The sequence below is a fragment of the Limanda limanda genome, chromosome 22 (genome assembly GCF_963576545.1).
Source record: "Limanda limanda chromosome 22, fLimLim1.1, whole genome shotgun sequence".
In the NCBI taxonomy this organism is placed as follows: Eukaryota; Metazoa; Chordata; class Actinopteri; order Pleuronectiformes; family Pleuronectidae; genus Limanda; species Limanda limanda.
Window position 1 is genome coordinate 15,563,256 of NC_083657.1, and position 22,595 is coordinate 15,585,850.

The following is a 22,595-nucleotide window of genomic DNA, read 5'->3' on the forward strand; positions in this document are numbered from 1 at the left end:
GAAAGTCTAGAAAAGCAAAGACTCATGTCAATGGCGATCCATCATAACTACAGGCAATGCTGCCTCCCAGGTTTCCCCCACTTCAGCAGTGGGACCATGATTGCATAATTTTCCAAGGCTGGAAGGCAGATTGCTTCACAGGAAAACTGATTGCTTCCATCTCTAAGGGCTTGTACTCATAGAGCCTTTCATTGGAATCTGCTCCGTCCACAATGGAGGATGCATTCTGCGATTCCCTGAATTCAACATGTAGTGAGTGAGGAGGTGAACATGGCTGTGCAACAGAGTCGCCCTGTTGTGATTTGTAAATAAAATATGGTTCAGCTTTGAAACTCGGTTGCAAACAAGATCTAAAGAGGAAATTAAGTCAGTGGTTTGAAAATGATACAAGAAATCTATGTGAAACCAAGGACTTTGGCAACAAAACTAAAAGTGTGTCTTGCAACAATGGGTGCCTCGTAACATTGTCAAATCTTAAAATCTGGAAACATAGATAAGCGGGAGGTGCAGAAGAGATTTTAAACAAATATCCTGCGGTTTATGTCACCACCAAACCTGGATTAAGTCAAGAAACAGCCACCAGAACGAGTCTAGATTAATAAGATTGTAGATGCCAGGAAAATAAAGGTTTAGGAAAGGTAGCCTGCACATAATTCCTGAAATCTTTGTCTTTTTCATCTTTGTCTTTTTCAATCTTTGTCTTTTTCAATCTTTGTCTTTTTCAATCTTTGTCTTTTTCAATCTTTGTCTTTTTCAATCTTTGTCTTTTTCAATCTTTGTCTTTTTCAATCTTTGTCTTTTTCAATCTTTGTCTTTTTGACTAAAAGGGTTGCCCAAAAATGTTAAAACATATATATTTTTTTACTTGTTTCTGTCAGTTGCTGAGAATAGCAGCTGTTTAAATGTTGTATTTTTTAATGCATTAATTCTGTAAAAATAAAAAGAAGCATATATTGCTTATAAAACGTTTAAACTAGAATGGATATTCTCAAAAATCAGTTAAAATGTTGAAAAATGCTCCTGATCCATATTAAAATCAAAGGGGTTCTCAATTTCATGGTAAGCTATGCAGTATTTATGAAAACATAAAACTTATAGGCTGAAGTTATAATCCCAATCGTTCTTGGGACTCATACAGAGTTGCCTTGTCTGTGTGCGTGTGTGTGTGGACTGCTAAATCTAGTCCTGCACTGAGGAGACTATAGGATAAAGGAGTCTACAAATCAAATGAAATTGGTTTGTCATGTAAGATAAATGTAATTTAGCCTAATCCAATTCAGCAGCCCTGAGCCTGCTTTGGAGAACATACATGTGAGGAGGCCTGGCAAGTCCAGTCTGTGTGTGTGTGTGTGTGTGTGTGGACACAGTTAAGGTGCTGTGTCTTTACATGAGTGTGACCTTGACTCTATATGTTTCACGTTAACTCGTCCTGTGCGTGAGCTTGTGTGTGAGTGAGCAGGGTTAAATATACATGCGCTGTGAGCTTTCAACTATGAATGTGTGACCTTGGCTGCACCTCATGTTTTACGATGACTCACCATCCTTACGTGTGTGTGTGTGTGTGTGTGTGTGTGTGTGTGTGTGTGTGTGTGTGAGGCCGTTGTCATTCCCTAGTTAGATCTGTGACCCCTGCTGTACAGTTATAAGCTGGCTGGCATTGATGTGGGGCTGCACTTGAAATGAAAAAAATCAAGGTTGATCCTTGTGTCAAGTCCAATGGATCCACAGTGATCCACACTCCCTCTACGCTGCACTAAACTGTAAGCAGTAATTTAATAAGGTAATCGGCAGGGGCAGTCTGTTTATTGTCTAACTCACAGGGCTACACTTAATCTTATAACGTTCTTGTCGCTGAGATCAACTGATGATTTTCAGGAAGAAGTGAATATCAATGAGGATCTGACAAAGCTATAGACAATAATCTCAAACTATAAGCATCACTAGTCATAACTCCCTATACTAGTGTATGGACTGCATCATGATATGTGCTGTATGTAAAGATTGCCTTTGAACTCTTTACAAATGTATGTTGTAATGCATGCAGTCTCCCCGCCCTTCCACATGTGTGTGCGTGTGTGTGTGTGTGTCTGTGTGTGGGTCCGCCTGTGTGTAAGGTCGACACTGAGCAATGAACGAACACACTCCCCACCTGGCTCTGTTCTGCTCAGCCCGCTTCCAAGAAGGAGGCGATCCAATAGCCAACACCCTGCTGAGAACATCACAACCATCTGCTATTATAACACCACCGGTCCGACCGACCGTCAGGACGTCAACATGTGGCCGGCAGCGTCTATTTACCGAGCCGAGTTCCAGGAAGAAACACAATAGGGGCCAGGGGCAGTCGAAGAAATACAATGCAATCCATAAATCTGTCAGAACCATAAAGGAGGACTGCGTGAAACCGACGGAGCCGAAGATGCAATGTACACAACGCACAGTAAACATGTGTTACATTCTCCTTAGGTTTCCTATAGGCCAGTGATAACATTCTGTATGTTTCATTGTTCTTTAATGGTCTTGGAAATAGCAGTTGTCAAAACGTTTCCAACTCAGGACACGCTTTTAATTCCATCGCAATAGACAACTGAAAACTTGCACTTGACAAACAATGAGTAATGCCCTTTTAACGACAAGCCATTACACAATGATGTCCAAGAATCGTGTCTTTACTCTTGCTCTGGTCTTGTGTAGGTGTCGGTAAGAAACAAATAAAACGGGGGTTTGATGTGTGTGTGTTGTTCCGAATTATGTGCCTGTTGCATTGAGAAGCAATCTTGCTCGGCGTGCTACACCTACTGAATAAATAAATCTGTTCTTAGCTTTACAGAGGCGAGTGGAGGGCAGTAAAAGACACCACTCCTGTGTTAGGGAGTGTGCGTTGTGTGAAATGCTCGTAAATGTGGTGTGTGAATGAGGAAAGGAGCGCGTGTCCGACATCAGGAATCTTTCACCAATGCAGATCCACATTCATCAGTTTTCCTGCAGGCTCTCCGACATTATAGGGTGTGACAGCATATTTTCACTCTTGAGTATTCCCTGCTGGATTCAGATGCTTGCTGGATGATGTGATGGCGCTTCATGAAAGCAGAAACAGATTTGGGATTAAGGTCTGTCGGAGATGTTTTCCTCTCCTCGACTGATGGGGATAGGAGGGTGTGAGACGCAGACATAACAGGATATATAGAGACGGGCACAGTTGGTACCTAAATAAAACACACTTCCTAAACCGCACTGCTCTGTGTTGACGCCAGCTACCACGAAAACAGCAATTAGTGCAGCACCTTCTGCAGTGCTTACAGCTGCAGTTTTTTTTTGTATGTAACATGTTAGCAGCAATGTCAAGTTGAACATAAATTAATTTCACTTTTTAAAAACAAGACAAATAAGGATCTAACTTTCCGGAGCTACAAAACGGTCAACCTGATAAAAGACAGAATTGCATATCATTTTGACAGATTGATTCATCTGCCTAGTTTGTCTGCTCAAATTTACATTTTCTAATAACGCAACTTCAATTAAGAGTAAGTAAGTAAAGTCTTAAATTATTGTATCTCTAGTAATAAGTAGTAGTAACTATCCATAATGTCTGTAAACAAAAGTAAAGTATTTAAGATTTGTTATAAAGTTATGTCTTATATGCAATTAAATAATTTAGGCTAAATAGCTAGCTAGGTGCAACGAAGGTCCCATATTCATTATATTTGTGGTAATCGGATGGTAATGTACACAACCAAATCATCGTATTAACTTAAAGAGTACTGATTAATATTAGGATTATCTCTTGGTATGACAAATGTATCATCCATAATCCATCCGTTATCTTTACCGCTTATCCTTCGAGGGTCGCCGGAGCCAATCCTCACTGACATTGGTCGAGAGGTGAACAGGTCGCCAGCGAATCACAGAATAAACATATACAGACAATGAACTATTTGCACTGACATTTACATCAACTGACAATTCGGGGTCACCATTCAATCTAACCCCAACCCTGCCCACCATACGAAGAAAAACCTGAACGTTAGCTTGTGGGCCGCAGCCAGAAGACATATTCTGTATTTGACTACAGGTCAGGATTGATAAACTGTGCCATGTCATTGTTCAATTTAGGTCCTCCATTATTTCCTAAAGCAGGGGGGGTCATGTTCTTGATTTTGCCCCGGGCCTTCAAGCATGTTAATCCAGCCGTGCTGAAACTGCCCAGTTGGCTGTACATGTTGAAGACACAAACACTGGGGCTGTGTTTACTATTAGCAAACCAGAGCTACCTTGATATGAAGCCAGGGCTAAAGAGGCTAACATTGACTCATATTAATCCTGTCCTCCTCTCTGCTCGGTGTTAATTACACATTGCTGATGGTTCCTCACTTCAGACCTGGCGCCTTTAGCCTACTGGCTTACACCCAGGCTGCTTGTAATTGGCGCTAATACAGCAGCAGACTCAGGGGTCATGGTCTTGATTCTATTCCAGGTGAACTGCGATATCATTTGAGGGATTGCTGCTCAGAGGGGAGGAAGCTCTCCATAGAGTGTGTTGAGGGTCTATAAATCAAACACTTAAAGAGGGAGATTTTTTTCAACTGATTAGATTATCTTTAAAGAATAGTGCTAAACAGAGTCCAACGTCTTCTCTCCTCTTTGAGGTTCAGGTTTGAACTGCAGAAGAAGCAAACTGATCTCCACTCAACCTGCTTCGTTTATTTTATCACCCATGACTTCCAGATACCTGTCAGTCCACATCTGGAGGTTTTAGCAGCAAACCACCCAAACCAAATCTCCACACGACCATTGCAATTCCGAGATAATCAGCCCATTTATTCGCCCAAATCAGTTGGAATTTCAATTCATGGTGTCATGCTTTGGATTTTTGAATTGGAGGCATGGCCAGGCGTTTTCTGTATGAACTGTGTGGAGTGAGCAGGGCCCCAACATGGCTCTTGTGAGTGTTGTGTCTGCATTAGGGATGCACCGATCCGCTTTTTTCACCTCCGATACCGATACCGATATCTGAGGTTTAGTATCGGCCGATACCGATCCGATACCGATACTAATTAAACAGTCGGATTCCCCTGGTCCGCACCAGTTCTAAGTCACCCGCGGGCGAGTTCACCAACTTTGCAGCTCCGCCGGTTCCGTTCAAACTGAGCAGGGCGGGAGATCTGGACCGGGACCCGTCCGGCACCGAGCCGGCGGAGGGACCGGGAGCCGGACCGGGAGCAGGACCCGGACCGGGGTTCACAGCCGCCCGGGGAAGCTAGCGGCGGCGGCGTGCGGAGTGGGCAAAGTTCCGGGTCCCGTTCCGGCTCCCGGTCCGGGTCCCGGGGCAGCAGCACCAGCAGCCGGCAGCCCGGCTCCGGGGAGCACTGCGGCCCCGGTGGAGGCGGCTCGGCTCGCACCGGGAACCGGGGGAGAGGCGCCGGACACTGTCGGCTCCGCACGGCGTGTTGCTTGCGTATGACGTCACTCACAGCGCACAGCATAGAATTACACTGAATAGATCAGCCGATATGGATCGGCCCATTGTCACGATACCCGATCTAGAAATGTCTTCAATATCGGTACCGATACGGATACAAATATCGGATCGGTGCATCCCTAGTCTGCATGGAATTAATACACTTCCGAAAGGCCTGACAATAAATTAGCGGAGCCCACTCTTCCTAATCAAGCACTTTTGAAAGCAAACCAAATACGTTTCCTCCAGTGAAGAGAACATGCTCTCTGTGCCTTTAATCATGACCTCTAGTAATAGCAAAATAATGACTTTCAAGTAATAACATCTGATGAACGTGTGTGTGTGTGTGTGTGTGTGTGTGTGTGTGTGTGTGTGTGTGTGTGTGTGTGTGTGTGAGACCCGAAGCGTTTAATCATCCATACTTGCTTGTTCCTTTTGAGGTTGAAGAAAAATAGCAGAACACTCAGCTTAATTAATAATAGTCTCATTTGCTTCCTAGCTGCACATTATTTAACCAAACCATCCTCAAATTATTATTTCTTCAATTAAGCAGTAAATGCTGTGTCATTGTAAAACATTCATTGTTGTTTAACAGTAGTGTTGTGTGTTGCTTTCTGACCCAGTTCGCATTTCATACTGTCATTATAACAGTAAGAGTAATGTGGATGTCACCATCGTCCCAAATCTTCATGATTATACTTTATGAGCACATTTATGCTATTACTTCTCTGAGTAATGGACAAAGCTATGAAAACAAGATCCAGTAATTTCAAATTGCTCTTTAAGATTACGCCCAAATAGGATGATCATTATTAGCAGCTGCTTAATCACCACTAACTCATCAGGGGCCTGCTCACACCCACATTCATGGAGTCATAGATGGAGCAGGGGGTGGGGGGGTTGCTGAATGCACAGACAGGGAGTCTGCTGGTCAGTGTAAGATTCAAAGGCGATAAACTCCAGGAAGCTGCCGACACCGTAGCGACCCCACCGGTAGCCTAGCAACCGGAGTGTGTGTTGACAACAACAGCGGTCTGACACAAGGCTCGTGCGGAGAGTCCGGGCTGGGAGGGGCGCAGACACACACTCGTGTAAAGTACAGTCACATGCACACAAAAAAGAAGGTGCACCCACACCCACTCACACATAGAACATACATCATACATCAAGTATCTGACGCTTGCACACACACACACACACACACACACACACACACACACACACACACACACACATCTATCTCTCTCAATGTATGTTTATTGGTAAATGGTCTGTATTTATATAGCGCTTTACTAGTCTAGTGCTTTACAGTACAGTTTTACATTCACACTCACATTCATACAGTGCATCTATGGGTAGCAATTTGGGGTTTAATATCTTACCAAAGGACACTTTTGCATTCGGCATGGGGCAGACTGGGATCGGATTGCCGACCTTTAGGTTTAAGGACGACCGCTCTTACCCCTGAGCCACAGCTGCCCCTTATCCTCTCTTGTAAGTGCCAATAGCTAAAACCCAACAAAATGTTATCACTTAAGCAATAACTTTTTATATATTTTCTGATAATAACAATATATATCAAATCAATTGTTGGTTTGCCTGTCTGATACGTATACCTGGGGAAACTGCCGTCCTTGACTCAAAGTTCACTCAGTCAATTAAAAAAAGGAATTTGGAGGATGACCTCTGCAAACCATGACTGTTGTGCTAGCTGTTCTCCAGCGGCATATAGTGGAACATGGCTCAGAGGCTATAAATGGTTCCCCTGTGTTGAGATTTTACTTTGCACCATATTATTAGCTTTTCAGTATTTCTTCACAGAGAAGAGATTCTCATTGTTGCCACAGAAAAGCCAAAGAAATGTCTCTTATCCTTTAAAAGGCCCATTACAGTATCTTCTACAAATAGCTCTAAACTAATGCCTTGCCTACTACATATCAGTACATTCTCTTTTATAGTTAAGGTCAGCATTAATCTATTACTTTCTGGTTTCTATTTGTTTTGTTCCCATTTATCCATCATAAACTTCCAACGCTGTTAAATAGCCTGGTATATCTATTACATAAAATAGCTCTGTTGGAGTATTTTCTTTTTGATAAAGTGGACATTTTAATGCTATTTCCCTAAAAGGTCCATTAAAGGGACTATTTGTTTCCGAAAAATGACAAGTATGGGACAAGAGCCAGTTGACGTATCTATAAAAAAGGAATATACGTATATTGGTACATTTCCTGTTGGACATTCAAAAAGGGTTGATGTTGCGTTTCTATGTCCATCACATCCTTAAAAAGATTAACCTCAGAGGGTTACAGTGAATATAGGTGGAGGGTGAGATTACATACCTTTACAGGCAAAGCACTTGATGTGGAAGTGTTTGTTCTGAACTCGCAGTGCCTCTCCTTTGCAAGGCTTCCCACAGTTCTGACAGGGGATCGGTCCTCCTCCTCCTCTGCCCTGCTTTTGCTTCTTCTGCTCCAGCGGGCTGTGGACAGCCTGCTGCTGAAACACTGCAGGAAACAGAGGGAGATAACCAGTTTAGACTTTATTCCAGTATATAGAGTAAAGTGTATTTAGTGTGCAGACCCACAATGATGTGTACAGATGTGGTACAAGAGGAATAACAGACGCACACAGTCTTAATTTGTGGTTTTGATGGGGTGTACGAGTCATGGAGTCCTGTTTAACTGTGCCACTACCATTGCTGTTCTGGCCCCGTTCTGTGTTTGGAGGGCCATATAAAGCCAAGTGGGTGACTGTGGCTCAGGCTGAGTAAAGAGGGTCGTCCACTAACCAGAAGGTCGGCAGTTCGATCTCCAGCTCTGCCTGAATTTCAAAGTGACCTTCGACAAGATCCTGACACCAAAACTGCAGTTCAGACAGTGTATGAATATACGTATACATATATATATTGCATTGTAGAAAAAGTGCTGCATATCGATAAGACCGGAAATTTGCCATGTGCCCTGAGCTGAAGCTATTCAAATTAAGGTACATGGTAGATGGTAAAATGACACATGCAGGAGATATGCAGGATCTAAAGGATATTCCAGCCAGAAAGGAGATCACATTTCTGTTTGGCGCAGAAATATACAGTACATAAAGTTTAAAAAAAAACTGCTTATGAATAGCTTTAATCCAAAAATATCTGCATCAATTCAGAAAAACCTTCTTTATTATTCAAGCTTCCACATCCAGCCTTTTACTGTGCCATGTGTCGTCATTGTAATTACACGTGCCTTTAATCCCAAAATATCCCAGTCGTCATTTAGAATGTCACATCACACGAGGATATGAAACCAGTTTACACACCAAAATCCAATTGTTCTCTATATTTACGGGGACACTGCATTGTCTTACGATCCCTGCTGTTGACGCTAATCACAAAAAGTCGCACCGTCATCCCAAACACTGACCTAGACCCTAACATTGGCCCAAAATTGAATTATCTACAGTATGTTGCAGGAATCATTTTCTAATCCCAAAAAGGCAGGAACTCCCGGCAATGTGACCGAGTCCCCACAATGTCACACACATAGTAGAAAGTCTGACACTGGATAAACGTCATAACTTTGTCAGGATCCCAATCGTTTTCCACACAGGAAGGAGGCAAGGAAACAATCCACAACTACAAAGCACCTGCAACGGCACAAGAGGCCAAACCCACCATGTAAGAGGCCGACATCTCCATCCTAACAGTATCGTTAGTACACCTTACTCTTTCATCATATCCACGGAAGAATATTCTCACACACTGATCAGCCTTTCAGTCCTGACCGGGGCATCGGCTGAATAAAAGTCCCCTTTGTGTCCTCGGGGAAACATCCGTGTCATCAGACCGGTTTCATCGTGCCTCCATGGTTACCGGTAATTGGGCTTGGAAAGGGGTGTTTGTCAAATGAATTGATTTAGAAAAAGAGGCAGAGAGAGAAGGAAGCGTGGGGATAATAGCTGTGGGCCAAACAGAGCTGCTTTTGGGAGACTCACCAAGAACCTGTTCATGGTGGGCATTATCCTGCTTTCAGGTTTGCTGAATTCAGTGGAGGTTTATTGGGTGTTTTATTGGCACAATGATTTGACTAAGATTAAGTAAAAGCCACAAAGTGTCTCGGTTTTCTTTCTAGTCTCGATGCAGAAAAATGAAAAACAGATTTAGCCACCCAGATACTTTTCTCCTTTGAAAGTGATAGAAGAATTCAGAGGACTACGGCTGATTGTTACTGAGGCCTTCTTTACACTACTGTGGATATTTTTTATGCTTTTTACACGCTCAAAAATGCCAGGCCATTAGGAGTCTACATCAACAATCTGTCAAATACCAGAAAAGATTGTTTAGTCCATGTAATAATGGGCGAGGCAGACGTCTGTGAATTATGGTAATTTGGTGCAGTAATGTTAAATTTAGCTGCTAACTTGTAATTGCACCTAGCCGCCATTATTTGTTGTTGTTCCTACTCTCATTACACAAAGTGACAGTGGGCAGGCATGAAGTAAACTGTGATGTTATTGTTTCCCAAACTTTCAATTTTGCATAAACACAGATACACTGAAAACAAGGTTTCTGCACTAAAACCTGCACTTTGGAAGGCATTTGTAAAAGTATCTGTTTAAGTGACCTTAAACACTTGTGGATGAGAGACTCAAACACAGAGGAAAAAGTTCATCAAGCAAAGGATCCTCTCTAGTGTGGACTGGGCATGTATTTATGACAAAAGGGAACTTCATTGTTTCTCAGACTGACCATTTTCACCAATCAGAAGAAATAATGATTAAATAATGATGATGATAAAGAGTTTTGCATTTAAGTTGTATTTGACCCATATTTCTGGAATGTATTTACATTGTTTCTGAAAAACAAACATCAGTGTCATGCTGTGCATTAAATACAGAGCTGCGTTAAATACAGAGGTACATGGTTAGTGGGGCTTAGCACCGGAGGCAGATGGATACATCCAACCTGTCTCTGTCCAAATATAAAAACACGTAGCAACCAGAGCACTTTAGATGCTAGTGATCGTATCTGTCTTTCTCTGCCTCTTCGTCTGAACCTACATCACATTTCTCAAAATCAAATTTACACATTGATGCTGGAACAGGGAGCGCAGTGGAAATTAAGTTAAAGGCGTCTGTCAGTATATCAGAGGCTGCACCTTTTCGTGCCTCCCTGCCAGGAGCAGCTGTGGTTAGAGGCCTTGTGTTTTTGGGCCATCCATCCGTCCCATTTGGCTGCTTGCGATAATTCAGGAACACCTTGAGGGAAAACCCTTTAAACTCGCACAAGCTTTCACTTGGAATCACAGATGAACTGATGAGATTTTATTGGTCAGAAGTCAAATGCCAAGGTCACTGTGACCACATATTTTTGGCCTTATGAACTCAAGAACACCTTAAGAGTGAACTTCTTCCAATTTGGTGCAAACAATCACATGAACTCAATGAAAAACTACAGTGATAAGTTTCATCTCACCAAAAAAGACTCTGAATAAAGTTCTGTGGACAAACAGGGATGTAAACTGGAGTGGCTGGTGAGGGCATACAACGATGAAGTGGTAGTTCTAGTTTGAATAAAATCATATATGTTCATGTCTCTTCGCTCCCTTTCATACAAAGACGTATTTTCCTATTTGGCTCAGGGATACTTGACAGGAGAGAAGAAACAGCCACCACACTATGCAGCCCTACAGGAGCAACACATTCTTCAGTCAGTTTTACAAGGCCCTCTCACCCACAGTGGGGGAACAAAGCCATTTTTCATCTTTGTAGAGTTTGCGACTGTGACTCCAAGACAAACACAGCCTTCTTAGATCTCTTTACTACGATAACCTGCTTTTATTCTATTTATCTGGGCCTCGTTCCACAGCGTCAACAGTGCAATCCCCGAAATCGGATATTTATTCAAGTAGAAATTGAAAAAATGGTCTTGGTGATGCTGAACATTTGTAGGGTCAGCAAATATAATACAAATATAGAGAAAGCAAATTCTTTGTGGAGTTTTCTTTGGATGAGGCTTAAATCCACAGAGGTGCTTTCATTCAGTCCATATGTCTCGCTTACAATCTGAGCTCTGACTCAAAAAATGTGCCGATCCCAAATTGAATCAAAACAAGAATAGGGATTTTAGAGTATGTTGGAGGTAGGGGCTTTATTGAAGCTACCGTGTTGAGTGTACATGTGGGCATGCTAACCAATAAAGACAAGAATTTAGGAGGGGAAAGTCTTGCGCCCTCGTAAAAAAGGGTCTGGGACTGGGTTGATTGCATCCATCTGGTAAAGACAACGGTCCAAAAGTGTGAAAGGGGGGTAGGCAGCAGGGATTGGTAGTCACGGGGAGCCGGGAGGGGTTCTGCCTTCTCATCTGACCCAGCATGCAATGCTGCACCCTTTGCACCTGTTGGGGGGGGGGGATCCCATGTCTTTACCTCCTCTACAAACAGCAAATTGAAGAGGAGGGCGGGGTTGAGGAGGAGACATGAGATGATCCTTGGGGCCAGATGTAGTATCCAGCAAGTTGCTCCAGACAGTCAGACTGCCAGTGGTCTGTGATTAGGCTCCAATAAGCTGTCAGTGAGGGAGTGGTGAGGAGTTTATAGTTGATATGTTTAGCTTTGCAAAATGAATGATTGCTAAGTTCAATCTATGGCTAAATGGTTCCTATTGTGTCTTTGTTAGGGTTTAAGCCAGGGTACAAATGTGTCCCTCAGAATACACTTGAATCACAAGTCACCTGTCGATACAAAGGTTTACACCTACTTATTAGGGCCATACTTTGCACCGATGAATTGCTGTTGACGCAAGCAACACACAACGTCAGTTGGTCAGAGGTTGAGGACCTCATAAATTTAAAGATAGGTTTGGGGGAAATGTGCAGTCAGGGCCAATAAGTGCGAACATTTTTCAATTTAAGAGCAATGGAAAATTGTGTTTTTCTAAGATAAGGACATTGAGTGACTGTTTTGTGCTGTTGTGGATAGCAGCTTTAAAAGTCCCTAGCTCCCCCCCACCGCCGCCAGTGCCCTGTCTCCTCCAGTCACAGTTGTCCATATCATCAATCAGCCTCTCTGGTGTATGTTCTCTGGCTGACGGCCACTACTGATGTCCTAGACTTTGTGGCCAGGCAGGCAGCTATCTGAGCAATTCAACACTACATGTCTGTAATGCATACACTCACACCACTGGAAGCCTCTGGGAACACGCGCTGACCACCAATGGACGTTGGCGACCTACCGCCTGCACACACGCCCCAAACAACAGCCCAAACATAGGCATACAGCTCCAAAACATGGATGTAGAGCATCTGTCTCTGATGCATCGTGAAGGAGAACTCACACTATCCCATCACTTATCATGCATAGTCGCTAACAGTAAATTAGCATGTACACATTCATTGTCCTGCTCAAAGACACAATCTAAAATCATTATTATTGCTGCTGGAATTCAGCGAAGATCCCAGCAACAGTGGAGCAACAGAATTCCAGTGTCTCAAGCTACAACTGAGTCAATGATGCAACATGAAAAGGCTTTTCGGTTAAAAACAAACATGTGATAAGGACCACACAGGCAACTTTATCTGAAATGCCTATTCAAGAAGCCATGCTCCTGCACCTGCTAAAAATAGAGTGTTCCCTCAACTCAAGGGGATCCCATGGTGCTCTGCAGCATTCCTGGTGCGAACCATCTGCAGAGGCGGCGGGGGATCAAAATACTTGCATTACCACAGCACGAGTACTCTGTGGTGGCCGAGCTATTGACCTTGGGGACTTTCACTGTCTTGCGAGTAAACACATGAACATACTCCAAAAATGTAAATGTAGAGCATAGTGGAAATACACAGGCTCCTTCATGAGCTCTATGGATAAGAGAAAAGTTTTCTAAAAATGCCAATGTTTTTATTTTTAATAGGATGATATATGGTCACAGAAGTTAGGCACAGACCTGCTTGGTTAAGATAGCTAAACTTTCTATCTGAATGATTAGTTAATGACCATTAAGGTAATGACTGATAAAGAATTGTTGATTGTAAATTGTTAAATGAGGCAGCTGTAACAAGACTTCCAAAACAATGTCACTTTTCATTAGCGTAAAGATAAGCCAAATTGCAAAGGCCAAGAAGTTGTATGGATCAGAAACTTGTCAGAAACTTGATGAATGAAATACTGGTGCACCTTGACGGTTTCAGATATGCTTGTTGCTAATGCCAGTGACAAACAGCCAGTTTTCTCTATCAGAAAACTTCCCTTTAAGAAGTTAAATTTGTATTTGGTAGATTAGCAACAACATGGTGTCTACTAACTGGTAACTTACATTCTTATACATTACATGAAATATATATGAACCTTTAAAACTACAAGAACCGAGAATAAAAGTTTTTCAGACCTATTAGACAAAACACAAGTCTTCTGAACATATTTATTGACTGCACTCAGGCCTCATTCTACAGCCTTGAGTTCCGATAATGTGATTTACAACATATGAGGAGTTTTGAAGTGCCTGCTGACACATGACCTACCTTCTTCATAGCCATTACTTCACTGCCTAGGAGTTTCCTGTCCGTCATCCCCACAGAAAACTAACTCTTGTTAGCCAAGAAAAAGACAAGCAGCAATCCTATAGGCCAAGTTCCCTGACTACAACTCCTACAGAACAGACAGGAGCAGAGAAACAGCAAGCAGCTCAAATGAATGTACATTTCTGACTATAGATATACTTATGACTATAAATCCATACAGACTAGACATAATGAGTTCACTTTTTTCCTGCGCTCCTCAAAGGTCTGACATGCACCTGTGCAGTCACGCCTGCAACCTGACCTGAGCAGCCTTTGATCTCTGACCCGTGGTCAAACACGACAGAAAGCTGACCTCTGACCTCCCCTGCTAACGAATCCAGGGTAGCCTTGATGGCTCGGCCCTTTTAAAGACAAGAGCATGTCATATAAACAGAGAGGTGCAATGAAACATGTTTCGACATTGCTGCACCTACCAAAACAATTTTTTATTGTAGTAGTGCTATTTATAATAAAGGCAACCAGAATAGAAACCAGAGCATCATTAAAAAACGGCCATAAATCTCAATAGTAGCCCAAGGCAAACCAGGAAAGGGCAACTAGTGTGCCATCTTATGAATACGATCTTTGTGTGGAAATAATTCATGACTCTTGCCTTTTCCTGTGACAGATGAGTCAGTAAATACTTCTTCCACGTGGACGACAATCACCAACAACAGATATGATCCCACGTGTTACTGCGACTGCCTCTACTGGAATGTAGTTGCCTTCTCAAGACAAAAACACAATTAGGCTCAAACTGTGTAAAACAATACCTCTTTGCAATGTTCAACCTCCGACAAGATCCTAAACATGTGTATGTATATAGAGCGAATACTTTGGGTAGTTGTCATCGCTCGTTTCTGTATGAGTGTGGCAACATATCTGTGCTCAAAGCCAAGTTAATAAAGGAAGAACTTGGCTGACCGGCACAGAGCCCTGACCGCAGCTGCATTCAAAATCTATGGGATGAATATGTGAGAAAATCTCTGCAGCCAAGTTACAAATGAGAACGTGATCTTTGGGCCTGACCCATACTTCTTGTAGTGTAAGTAATGGTAGATTGATAGCAAAGAGACAGTATTCAAATATGACAGCATCAGTAAATCATTTTTTTATTTTTGGTTAATCTGTCAATGATATATTTCAATAGTTACCTAAATTTCGTGCAATTCACAGATCCTGAAAAAAATAACGTTGATTTTACATATGTTAAAATTGAAGAATCCTCACAAATTTTCTCTGGCTTCAGGGTTGTTTGTGATTTAAAAATTAAATATTTGATTTATCAATTACAACATTTCAGGATTTTCAGTCCCCTTTTTATATTTCATCACATTTTGCTCCTCTCACCCAAATCAGACGAAGCAGATTCTGGTTCGAGACCTTTCTTCCAGGTAAGATGATCTTTTTCTTCCGCCAGATGGGTTTCTTTATAACCCTGTACGGCCCTCATCTTACTATGTAAAGTGCTTTAAGATAATGTATATTATGATATGGTGCCATACAAATACAATTCAATTGAATAATGATAGTTGAGAACCAAGCTGTTTTTAAGAGGAAAAAGAGGAGAGAGAGGTAACAGAGACAGAGCCTGGGGACTAAAATCATTTTTGGACTCAGACAACGAGACGGCAAAACATCTCAGAAGGGAGACAACAACAAAAAAGAGACAGAAAGGTGATATGATGCTTGCCTCATTTGCCAGCGTTGGTGAAAGTGCTGTATAATAGCAGGGATCAGGTGACTGGAGTACGGACAATGATGCAGCAGAAAATCACAGCACAGCTCAGCATGTAACGGTGCGTCTGGATATACTGCAAATGTGTGTGTGAAGGATTCTTCAATAATCCTATGACATGTTCAGCAGGGAGGCTGATTGGTGTGAAACATGAGTCAAAGAGTTTAAAGACAGCGAGAGATCTGTGTGTGTGTCCGCAGGCCATTTATTTCAACCCGAAAAGAAGCAGCGTGACTCATGAGTAGAGGCTCTCTGTAGAAAGCATTGTGTCAGCTGTTTGAGCGGAGCTGGTGCAAAAACACTGGCATATGCCAAGCAGGTTTAGCACCTCAGGGAGAAAGGCCAGTGCGACTGCGGTTGGACTCAAACACACGGGCAATTATCAACATCCACAGCATTACACCACCTTGAATAATACAAAGATACATGATGCAGTCATGAAGTGAGCAGAGTGACCCTCAGAATTGTGGGTTATTTCACAGCTACTTGAGTAATAGTAGCAAGTTAATGCAATAAAAGTGCATGATTTATTGATTCAGCTATTTAATACTTCAAAGTTGCACTAAAAGCATTTATACATTCACATTGAATCAAACGAGTCAATGGTAGGAATGAACGAACAGAGTATTTATACCACATCTGCAGTTTCCTTCAGCTATACACATGTTTTTAGCTTCTTTCTGGTTAATGCTATTTTAATTACTTGATTATTTCTAAACCCACTTCATACTACCTACTCAGCATCAAACAGCAGACGTTAGCAACTAGCCAGTGAAAAAATCGTGTGATATAAAAAATGTCTGGCTTAAATATTTTGGAATTGATTTTTAGAAGTAAATCTTTTCTGAACCAAATTATTCATGTATCCCAATGCTAATTAGTGAAAGGAAACACTAAACAGTATATTGTTCATCACATTTCCTAATATACTAATAACATTCCAGATTCTGTAACAGCTTTAAAGAATAAGCTTTACACTTCTTATTCCAAAGAATAGCGCATTCAAAGCCCGATATATATTTTCTAGGGTTGGGCAACGATTAAAAGTTTTAATCGCGATTAATCGTATGATTTCCCTGATTAATCACGATTAATCGCATTTGTATTGGCAAAATCCGATAATGAATTGAAAAGTAGTGTATAGCGCAATTTTATTTTCAATGTTCTGCCATATGAACGAAAGTGCCATAACATTTGTTGTGCAAACACTTTTAACATCAGCATTTAATACAGTAGCAGTTAAATAAAATATTCAGTGTAAATATTAACAATGTTATCAAAGCAAATACAAAATTAAAGGTCAATGCCACTGCCAGGGCATTAATGTTATCCTCTTCGTTATGAAAAATGTATACTCCTCCCTGCGTCTAACGTAGTCTGCCGAAGCCTCGCTCCGCTCGCTGTTTCAAATGTGTGTTTTGCATTCAGGTGATATTTTAGACTGGAAGTACTCCGGTGATAAGAAAATTCACCTTGGCAGTGCCTACAAATTACTTTGGTTCTCTCGACTCCGCCGTCTGGAAGAACTTTAAAATGAAAATGGCCATGTTAAAGCTACGTACCCTTATCCATGGTTGTTTATCCGCCAATTATTTTATTTTTTCCTGTTCCGCAGCATTCAGCAACAGACTTTCACAAAATAAAAGCCTGACTTTCACAATAAAACAATAAATAATCAAACCTGAGTTAATGCGAGATAAAATAATTAATCGAGTTAACTCATCACTTGAGTTAACTCGATTAAAACGAGTTAACTTGCCCAGCCCTTATATTTTCCTATGTGCTCATAGAGTTCCATTGTTGTCCAAAACTATTAAAAACACATGAGCCACACTGTTGAACTGGGGCACATTTAAACTCAATCCGGAACACACACACACACACACACACACACACACACACACACACACACACACAGAGACACACCATCCTAAATACTCCCTAGAGAACTGAATGTGGATTAATCTACCGCTGAAAATAGTCCCTAACAAATGCCCTGTTTTTCTCATCTAGGAGTAACAACATAATGACATTTTTCGGATATTTTGAGCCATAATAATATGGTTGTGACTCATATTTAAATATTTGAGAGATTTGTTGACTGAGATAAAAAAAAATTCAACTTCGTCCTTTCACATGAACTAGATCAGGCTTAAGAACCACAACTTGAGTGAATCGTAAATGTCGTACAATGTAATACCTTTTGATTGAATTGTAAGAAATTCAAAATATCAGCAGGGAAAACTGACTGACACACAGATGGTTTGTTTACTGGCAGCTCTGAAATAATGTCAGGCGTCGCTGGGACTGCTGACAAGCAGCCATGCATTACATCACACACCCAAGATACACTGTCCTTGGCTAGAACTGAGATCCAGCCTAGAGTGGTGTGTGCGTGTACATGTATAACATGTAGAGCTTTGCATGTGTCTAAGCACATGGCCTATGTGTGTCTTTGTGGGTGTGTCGCGTGTGCTTGCTTCCTACATAAATTCTACAACTTTTGTCACACATGCCTCCTGCTCTACACAGTTACTGCCCCGCATTGAGAAACATGGACACAAACAAGTGGTTAAATCTGGATCAGCTTTAACAAGGCTGTTAAGGACAAGACATTGTGAGAGAAGAGGAAATATGTGTGGCGTGTTTACGGGGACAAACAGAGGGGCTTCTTTTTACAGCCAACTGGGTTGGGGGTCAGTAGTGGAGAAACATATTTACTCCATTAGAAAGCCTGTTTTCCAGTACTTGGACTTCTCTCCATTTTATGCTACTTTGTATCTCTATATAAATTTATTCAACTTTTTAACGTGCTACCTTTGCTACATCCATAGCCGTTATTACTACTAGTGGCTACTTGTAATCCTTATATGACAACTATTTTGACCAAAACATATTGCGAACTACTAACTTTATCTCAGTTGTCAAATTTCACCATAACAAGTTAGGAAGAGGGCCAAACTCCTGACACTATAGCCATTAGCTTCCGTAATTCAAAGCTACATGTAATTTAAGATGTTTTTTAGTGGTCTTTTGGATAAAGTGAAACATCTTTCTGGGGTTTACCAAGCTAAGATAAATTGATATCTTCCACAGATGTTAGAACCTATTGATCTTTGCATATCCAAAACTAGCTCTAATAAAAAGCTACTCGCCTGGCAGCATGTGTTTTTTTTACGATTTCCACCATTTCACTTTTAAGTAAAATTCAAGTTTTAAGAAATATCCCGAACACTTTGAAAGGAGACCATTCTACTTAATGAGAACCTTTACCTTTGACAGTTAGGTACATTGTGATGCTCATACTAATGTTTGAAATAATTAAGTCTTAAAAAGGACACAATAATATAAATTTGTAATTGAGAGGACAACACGTTAATCGCTTCAAGGACATCGGGATTTCTTCTTCGTAACCGGCCCCACCCGTTTGTAAGCAGACCAAATGGCTGAGCTCCCAGTGCCAGAGATCCAGGCAGGGGACCAGGACAACAGTGTTGCTGCCAGGCTTGTTGCAGGCAGGCTGCATTTCAACCTGCAGTATAAGCATTCAGCCGGGCTTGTTGTTGTCATTCACACTCACACAAACACATTCAAACAGAAACTACTACATGCTTCTGAGTGAGGTTACATAATAGGAGGCCTGTTTAGCTGTGGGTAAAGTACTGCTTACCCAGAAACAACACACTCATATGACCTGTAAAGCTTTTCAATGATTTAATATTTAGGAGTTTTAGAATAAATACAATTTAGAATTCTGACTTATTGTCTTTAAAGCTTAGTAAACATCTCCTCACACATGAGACACCGATCGGCTCTCCATAGCTCTTCCCTCTCTGGCAGGTGAACACACCACAGATGATCAAAGGTAATTAAAGGTTCTTCATTACCTTTTTCCTCCGGCATTGTCACTGAGCTGGGATCAGATGTGATCAATTGTTATGTCCTTTAGTGATAACACTTTCAGTCAATATCCCAAAACAAGTCTTTTCAGAGTCCTCTGATGGTGTTGCGACACATCCTCCACACGCTCCGCAGCTATGGTGTTTTATTAGATTGGAGCACGGAGTGAGCACTCTGTCCGTCACTATCTCTGGAATGAGCGGCAGGTCATATGACTCCCCATGTCTCGCTCTCACACACTCTCTCTCTCTCTCTCTCTCTCTCTCCCTCTCTCTCTCCTACCTCTCGGAGTTATTGCAGCTATCTGGTATAAATAGAAGCATGTGCAGCACACAGAGAATGACACCTCCTCCTCGTAATCTGTCACTGGGCGTGTCCCAGTCCTCCCTGTCCACACTAAATATGTTTGATATGTTTTAAACTTGTTTGACAGAAAACTCTCCCTCCCCGGTTATTTCTTCAGGGAACATGGTGTAGTTCATAAATCTTGACTTTGTTTTCAATGCCAGTTCCAAAGCATTTTACAGATTCCAATTGCACATTCTATATGATAGTTACTGTTGCAGTTGGATGATGCAGCTCTGAAATGATTTATTCTACCGGATAATTAAGATAATCATGTGACATAAAGGTGCAGCATTTTTTATTAAAGTGAAATTCCAGTATTGTCAAACCGTGTGCCCTTTAAGACTGTGAACTCTGCTCTGCTAGAGATTAAGCAAACTCAAATTTTGAAAAAATGAAAAAGAATTTGGAGGTAGGAAAAGGGTTTTACCCACGTTTAAAAAAAATTAAAACAACTAAAAGACAGGCAAATATTATTATTACATTTATGACACGGATAGAAACATGACTCAAAATGAATGTCTCGGATGTTTGCTTTTAGCCCCTTGGCCTGCTTATTTACAACAAAAGTATTAAAATGGGAAAACAGCATAGTACACATTATTTCTACAAGGTAAATTATTTCATTGGATAATGGCAGATGTAAAATTCAGTTATTTAATTGTTGAATCTGCTCTTTTGACATGTTTATTACAACTGCTTCCTACGATCACCTCCAGCAGACAGGGGTTACTATTTTAATGGGGGCTGACAGTGTGTGTGGCTCTGCACACTTACAGCTCAAATTCTGAAGGTCACTTCTGAAAAGTGATGGGATAATAATAGGTGTTGTGAAATGTGAATAATGATGTGTCACGACATCTCACATTCAGGGACAAGAATAACTTTCCACCAATGACATAAACTTTCATTTACACTCTTCTGCTGACTGACAAAGGTCAGGGTCATTAGTCGCCCTATATGATGGTACGTTGTTTCACAACAATCTGCATATACCGTACCTGATAAAGCTGTCCTTAAGACAAAATGCACCTAGCTAAGATGTGGACCAGAGGACACACAGCTCTTCTTGCTGTTGAGGAATATATCCTATTTTTTCCGATTCCTTGTCATGGTTGAAAGTTGTTCACATTAAGTAACAAGTTCACTACAAGGACATCAACCAAGAACATCAAGAATTTATAAAGATAAGATAATTTTCTGAGCAGGACAAGAAGTCAATAAGAGAAATGGCTACATACAGTATGTCCTGGTGTCTCTGATCAGAACTACTGTTGACTTTTTTCAATACGTTTCACATAAACTCTACAGCATATCAAACAAACACACAGTTAACTTCCGTACTGGTCAGATCATAATTACTTCTGATTAGCGTTGGTGTTTAGAGTTAACGTGTAAAATGAGCGCAGGGTAATACGGCAAAACACAGGGTTCCCGGGCCGCCGCTGCAAAATGAACGTAGTGGAAAGCCGACAGTTACTCTACAGTCATTACACACATATCTACATTACAGCCGTGTGCAGTTCTAGTGAGTCTTGCTCGGATATCGGATATATGTTCAAGGTGACTTCATATTGAGCCGCTGTGTCTGTGCTGGTACTTGGAGACAAGCTTTAACTATCTCCATTGATCGGAGCTGATATCTAATCAATATCCAGGGAGAGGCAGCACTTAGCCATAGGAGTCGTCGCTGTTACAGTTATCAAAACGACTTTTCTACACACAGAGTTAAGGACAGACTAAATGTGCTATTACCGTTTTTGTCATGTTTATGTTTTCTGTAAAGAATTTGTAGATTGAGTCTTTATGACGGCATCAATGTAGCGTGACTTGACAAATCCACAGAAACTACCCTCAGCTGATTTCTAGGACCGAAGCATGAAATAAATGGTTGCGTGATGGGACTGAAAACCCGGGTAGAGAAACAATGATGTCCTTCTTCATTCAGCTGGTGCAGGGTCACCTTAGAAACCCTAAGTGTTGGATGGTCTCCATCTTCTGGGCCCCAGTAAAACAATGGATACTTCCATGTTGCAGTAACTAGGCAGACTCATTAGGCGCAGCGCCAAGCATTCAGAACATGACTGATCCCGATTGACTCAGAGGGAATATTCTGAGTTCAATGCTTGTCTGAAAGGAATCTACTGGATTGACTATTTTGTGCAGAGATATTTGGTCCCTAAAGGACGGAGCCTTCTGATTCACAATCATCTGACTTTTCTTCTCGCTCCACCAGCAGTTCTCATTTATCCGGTGAAACATCTGCCATAAATATTTGATCCGTGTTTTGTAAAGGCATTCGTGGTTCTCAGCTGATGAAACAAGTTTTCACTAGATTAGTGCAGGGGTTTTAAAAGTCAGCGAGTGTGCCACCCCCCCGCCTCAGATAAAGCTAAAAAAAAAAGTGCATCATCATTATATTTGCCCATTCCTTAGTTTAGTTGCCTAGTTTGGTACAGTTTACGGGTTCCTATGTAACCATGAATATGTTGTTTGATCCCATAGACACTCAGCAAATGGGCAAACAGTCAAATGTTAGAATAGATGAAAGATCCACACTCATACACATTACAACTATATCTCTAAACTCTTTTACCAAATCACATACTGGCTAA

The 22,595-nt window shown here is 41.4% G+C and overlaps 1 protein-coding gene across 1 annotated transcript in view; it reads right to left on the bottom strand.

Annotated features, from left to right (window-relative positions):
• The window catches only part of ablim2 (actin binding LIM protein family, member 2), a 65,964-nt gene extending 46,114 nt beyond the window's left edge, over nucleotides 1-19,850 (bottom strand). Inside the window, exons 1-2 of the mRNA XM_061095750.1 lie at nucleotides 19,623-19,850; nucleotides 7,798-7,962 (exon numbers count right to left, since the gene is read on the bottom strand). Of these exons, the coding sequence (XP_060951733.1) occupies nucleotides 7,798-7,962; nucleotides 19,623-19,638 (181 nt within the window). The 5' untranslated portion in view covers nucleotides 19,639-19,850. The remainder of the gene's footprint in view (nucleotides 1-7,797; nucleotides 7,963-19,622) is intronic.
• Nucleotides 19,851-22,595: the final 2,745 nt, after the last annotated feature.